The sequence below is a fragment of the Copadichromis virginalis genome, linkage group LG22 (genome assembly GCF_057382275.1).
Source record: "Copadichromis virginalis isolate Kocher_CV1m ecotype Utaka linkage group LG22, C_Virginalis_male_GT1.1, whole genome shotgun sequence".
NCBI lineage: Eukaryota > Metazoa > Chordata > Actinopteri > Cichliformes > Cichlidae > Copadichromis > Copadichromis virginalis.
In genome coordinates, this window is record NC_140638.1 from 3115006 (window position 1) to 3121366 (window position 6361).

Below are 6361 nucleotides of genomic sequence, written 5' to 3' on the forward strand. Positions count from 1 at the left end.
CCTTGTTTTTATTTCAGTTTGACAGAAATATTAATATAAAATTAAAAATTTATGCAAACCTGGTTTAGTAAGTTTCCACTGGGAATATTCATATTACTATATGAATACAACATCTTTGTGATGTTAACATTCACCCTTATGCATATTTGATTTTTACAATCAGTGTAAACGTAATTTCAAATTCCAGTCTGTTTCCTGCACCAGTTATGTTGGTTACAGTGCTCCAGTACAAACAGTAACAAAAGCAGACAACACAAAAAGTAAGAAATAGCACAATATATAGAATCTATACATATATATAAGTCACCTACTATATATATAAGTAAGTCATGATCACTGTTTACTCACTATTGTTTTGAACCAGTAGTTCCATTATTTAACTGTAACACTGCAGCATATATTAAGAGGTACTTATTAAAGCACAAAGTAACTAAACATTATGCCGGAAACACAAGTTTGATTGCTTGCAAGCTTCTGCACAGACAGCATGCTAATGCTAAACTAATCAAGAATCCAGGGTGATGTTAAGCTAAGTGAATGGATAGTGGATTTATATTGGCGTGAGGGACTGTAGCCTATAAGTTCTTATTGTTAAATGATAGTTATGAGATGGTGTGTTTCAGGTGATTTTACAGAAAAACACCAAAATAATGTACTGCATTACTTTAAAAAAGTACTCTGCATAATAGAATACTTTAAGATACCTCAACACTGATCATTTGACTCATTCTTATATTGTGCTTTTCTACTCCACCTGAGAACTCAAATTGCTTTATATAACAAGCTACAACATGCTGAAACATTCATTAAACAGCATGCAATGACTCTGCATGAATAACGGCGGTGTCGCTCAATATTCTCAGTAATAAAATCATAATCTCTAACTTCTTATCAATTCCCCTTCGCACTTATTCTTTAACATAAACTTTGCTTTACTTCATGTATTCAAAGTGACTTAATTCTACTGACTCATATTGACTACAGATAGCACACTGGTTTCCAATAAGAATCCTGGAAATCATTATTTAGAGTTTAATATTGACATCACCACAAAAGTAAGACAAACACTCGATTCTTATTTAATGTAGATTTTTTTTATTCTTTAAAACTTTAAACAAACTTTAAACTTTAAACAAAGCAATGAAAAATGAGAGAAGAAATTGGAAAAAAAAAAGCTACAGAATGCAGTGTGAAAGTAAGACCAGCATAAAAGTCACATATAGTTCAGGACTGGGGACACTGGTCTCTCATCAGTGGCTCTGAGACCAGAGTGTGGGAGCCCTGGGTGGCCTCACAGGTCACAGAGCCCACCTTCATCCAGTGGTCTGCAGGGAGCCTCAGGGTGCTGCTCCAGCTGTAGAGGCCGTCGTTCTCCTGCACCACGGGGCTCCTGCTCTCCTCCCAGCTGATGCTGCCACTGCCATCCACCTTCCAGGACAGACTCCAGTCTGAGGGGAAGCCCTTGTTGGCCACACACATGACTGTAGCCTTCCCCTGTTTCAGCTCCTCACTGGAGGGACCCAGCACCTTCAGGGCGGGGCGGGTATCACCTAGGAAACACCAATCAGGTTAGAGGACAGGAACCACAATTTGATTTTCTCCGTTAAGAAGTTTCTGTCAGGTGTTTTTTCTGCTCCACCAGTCATTCACTCACACATTGTTTCACTTCCCTTTAAGAAACCTCTCATGCATATCAGCACAGAGAGAATCATCACACAGTTTGAGCTGAAATATGTTCAAACTACACTGGAAATAAAAGAAGCAGATGTGGAAACATTTACAAAAACTATTTTAGCTTCAAATTCATCAGTTATCTATAACACATCACTTGTTGGAGATAAGAAACTTAATAGCACTACTTGAATGATGTGGATTAATTTTTTTTACTGCTTACATGATTTTAATGACATTTGAAATGATATCTGCTACAACAGAAACACCAGACGTGCTGCGCACTGTCAAATGCCCATCTTTAACTTCTGGAAATAAAAGAAGCAGATATGGCAACAATTATACAAGATGTTCAGCTTGAAAAACCTCCGTTCTGTATAATACACAAGTTTTCTACTTACCTCATGTGAGTTTCAGTCATTTATTGTAGTGCTTTTATGATTTCTAAGCAAATTCTACATTTTTACTGACTAAGTAAAAGACCAGAAATCTTTATCTTCACTCTGTTTAACTTGAGGACAGTTACATTTAATTCATCTTAGAAACAGTGACTGTGATTTCAAACTAGAAAATAATCACAGGCTGATGACAGTTTATATTATTTACACAATGCATCGTCTTTATGTCAGAAATGTCGACATAAAATCTAATTAAAGCTGATGGAGTCAGCCTCCAGTGTACAATGGTTATAATATTACCTCTACATGAATACTTCATTGTTATAAAGCTAACATTTAAACATCGATGTAGTTTCTTTAAAAACATTATAATCTTACTTCCAACTTGCAGTCTGGTTCCTCCACCAAAAGTCCACCACAGTGATACAAACTCATTGAGGCGCCGTACAAAAACCTCTGACTGTAGAGAGACACGGCTCTCTGACTCTGAAACAAACAAATTCACCAATATGAATTGTTTTCATCATAGCTTTATAACATATTAATAGTATAATTTTAAAATTAAAATAAAATCAACACAATAAAATAAAGTTCCAAAAATATAATTTGAGAATTTACATTTTATAGTTGTTAAGATACATCACTACAAAGCTCCCTGTCACAGCTGCGGGTTTTATTGGAAGGACCCAAACGCAGACTCAGATTCAGGGAGTGAGTTTTATTTAACGTAAGTGAAGCACATAACAGGAACGGGTATGGCGTGAACAAAACTTGGGGAAAACTACAAACCAAACCTGAAACGTGAGGAGACTGAGACAACACAGGGGATGGCCAGCAGGAAACGAGATGCGGATGAAACACCAGTGAGACGCAGATGCTCCAACAAAGAGCAAAGAGGCAAACACACACTAATACACACACACAAGGAAACAAGGAAATGACAGACAGGAGAAAGACACAGTTGATTCCATTTAGACGAGACTGGGAGGATGTAACCTGAAAACATTACCATAGAACCAAAAATACTAAGCAAAACACAATCGAGGAACAGAGAACATTAAACTCTGAACAATCACAAATAACCCAAAATAAACAAAACCACAGAATATTAATTAACCTAAAACATAAACATGGAGTCCACAGACTCCGGACCACGACACTTCCACCTTCTTCCTCAAAACTCTAAACATTAAATTGAATTTTCAATCTACATTCACAAAACCTCAAACTGCACAAATACATCAAAACAGTTTTACGTGTTCTCACAAACACTCAGTGTCTTTAGATCAGTGGTTCTCAAACTCACAGTGAGGACCACCTCATAACATATGTCTCTTGAAGTAACACCCTTATGACCGACATTAAAGTACAGTTATAGGCCTATTTACAGTGGCTTGCAAAAGTATTCGAACTTTTCCACATTTTGTCACATTTCAGCCACAAACATGAATCAATTTTATTGGAATTCCAGGTGAAAGACCAACACAAAGTGGTGCACACGTGAGAAGTGGAACGAAAATCATACATGATTCTAAACATTTCTTACAAATAAATAACTGCAAAGTGGGGTGTGGGTAATTATTCAGCGCCCTGAGTCAATACTTTGTCGAACCACCTTTTGCTGCAATTCCAGCTGCCAGTCTTTTAGGGTCTGTCTCTACCAGCTTTGCACATCTACAGACTGAAATCTTTGCAAAACAGCTCCAGCTCAGTCAGATTCGATGGACAGCGTTTGTGAACAGCAGTTTTCAGATCTTGCCACAGATTCTCAATTGGATTTAGATCTGGACTTTGACTGGGCCAGTCTAACACATGGATATGTTTTGTTTTAAACCATTGTTTCCTGGCTTTATGTTTAGGATCGTTGTCCTGCTGGAAGGTGAACCTCCGCCCCAGTCTCAAGTCTTTTGCAGACTCCAAGAGGTTTTCTTCCAAGACTGCCCTGTATTTGGCTCCATCCATCTCTCCATCAACTCTGACCAGCTTCCCTGTCCCTGCTGAAGAGAAGCCTCCCCAGAGCCTGATGCTGCCACCACCATATTTGACAGTGGGGATGGTGTGTTCAGAGTGATGTGCAGTGTTAGTTTTCCGCCACACATAGCGTTTTGCATTTTGGCCACAAAGTTCCATTTTGGTCTCATCTGACCAGAGCGCCTTCTTCCACATGTTTGCTGTGTCCCCCACATGGCTTGTGGCAAACTGCAAACGGGACTTCTTATGGTTTTCTGTTAACAATGGCTTTCTTCTTGCCACTCTTCCATAAAGGCCAACTTTGTGCAGTGCACGAATATGGACAGATTCCCCCACCTGAGCTGTAGATCTCTGCAGCTCGTCCAGAGTCACCATGGGCCTCTTGGCTGCATTTCTGATCAGCGCTCTCCTTGTTCGGCCTGTGAGTTTAGGTGGACGGCCTTGTCTTGGTAGGTTTACAGTTGTGCCATACTCCTTCCATTTCTGAATGATGGCTTGAACAGTGCTCCGTGGGATGTTGAAGGCTTGGGAAATCTTTTTGTAGCCTAAGCCTGCTTTAAATTTCTCAATAACTTTATCCCTGACCTGTCTGCTGTGTTCTTTGGACTTCATGGTGTTGTTGCTCCCAATATTCTCTTAGACAACCTCTGAGGCCGTCACAGAGCAGCTGTATTTGTACTGACATTAGATTACACACAGGTGCACTCTGTTTAGTCATTAGCACTCATCAGGCAACGTCTATGTGCAACTGACTGCACTCAGACTAAAGGGGGCTGAATAATTACGCACACCCCACTTTGCAGTTATTTATTTGTAAAAAATGTTTGGAATCATGTATGATTTTCATTCCACTTCTCACGTGTGCACCACTTTGTGTTGGTCTTTCACCTGGAATTCCAGTGAAATTGATTCATGTTTGTGGCTGTAATGTGACAAAATGTGGAAAAGCCACTGTAACACCACACAGTTTACACGAGACAATTTTATTTCTTATATGAATGTTATTTATTTTAACTGTCACAAACAGGATGTGACAAATGATAATAATAACAACTGTACTGCATTAAAACATTCACAGCGGGTGGGATATCCAATCTTTAAGTGATGATGTATGAACCCTGCTTCTGGATCCAAACTATTCTGCATTTTTTAAGGCTGTTGTGTTTTTAACATGTCTGTTCTCTAAAATCTAAAAGAGGAATTATGGATTTGATCAACTGGTCCCTGAATGCAATTGACACCCTTTTCTCAACGAGAAGTCTGGGCTCGGGTGAGCCTGAGTGCTGAAGATATCTACCTATTCGGAACCATGGTAACAGGGTTCTGGCTGATCGGAGCTGGCTTGGCCCTGACTTATCGAAGAATTAAGAAAGCGGAACCGGCTGTTCAAACCCCCACAAGGCTGCCCGCTGGGATTGAAACGATGGGACGAGGCCTGAGTTTCTCAAAATGGGCTCATTGAGTGCAGCATGGATAAGATCTTGGAGAAGCTTACGGCTGCCGTGAATACTCAGAATAAGACCTCTGAGCACAAACTGGATCACATCTTGGAGCAGCTCACTGCGGTCGTGAGTTCTCAGAATCGGCTCTTTGAGCACAAGAATGACGACATCACGGAGCGTAAGGTTGATAACATCATGGAGAAGCTCGCAGCTCTCCAACGGGAGATTGAGAGACCAGTGTCGGACTGTTAGAGCAGCTTTGAAATTCATATGAGTTGTTCTCACTAAAGTAAAAACCACCATCACTTCATGCGGATACCCCTTCTGTGCCAGCTGTGGTCTCAAGGCTGGAGCTGAACATCAACCTCTGAGCGCAAACTGGATCAGATCTTGGAGCAGCTCACTGCGGTCATTTTTGGCATTTTTCCCATCATTGGATAGTAAAACAGTGAAGACAGACAGGAAAGTGGGAAAGACACACAGTAAGGGGCCACAGGTTAGACTCAAATCCAGGCTGCTGCCCCCTCACATGTGGCATGTGGTCACCTGCTCACCCACTGAGCTAAACTGGCACCCTGCACAGTCCTGATTGGCCAACACTTGGATTGGGGTGAGGAAATCTCCTTTCGAAAAAAATCATTCTTTTGAAATAAATTACAGTGGAAATTGTGAAAAACTGATTAACTGATAAACAGCATCAACTATTTGAGCCAAGTAGCTGTTGTATTCAGTCAGATCATTTCCATAGAGGCACTTTGCATCAGCAGCACAATGCTCCAGTGCTCTGGGAGAGTTTATAGTCCTGAGAGTTGAACACTGGATGACTGACAGCTGTCCTTCATCACAACAGAAGCCACAGAAATCCTCCTCATCAAAAAC

At 40.3% G+C, this 6361-nt stretch overlaps 1 gene segment (V, D, J or C); it reads right to left on the bottom strand.

Annotated features, from left to right (window-relative positions):
• Nucleotides 1–1072: 1072 nt before the first annotated feature.
• On the bottom strand, nucleotides 1073–2441 carry LOC146682405 (Ig kappa-b4 chain C region-like). The segment is given in 2 exon segments: nucleotides 1073–1550; nucleotides 1895–2441. Coding segments are annotated over 2 exon segments (342 nt in total).
• Between the last annotated feature and the right edge of the window lie 3920 nt (nucleotides 2442–6361).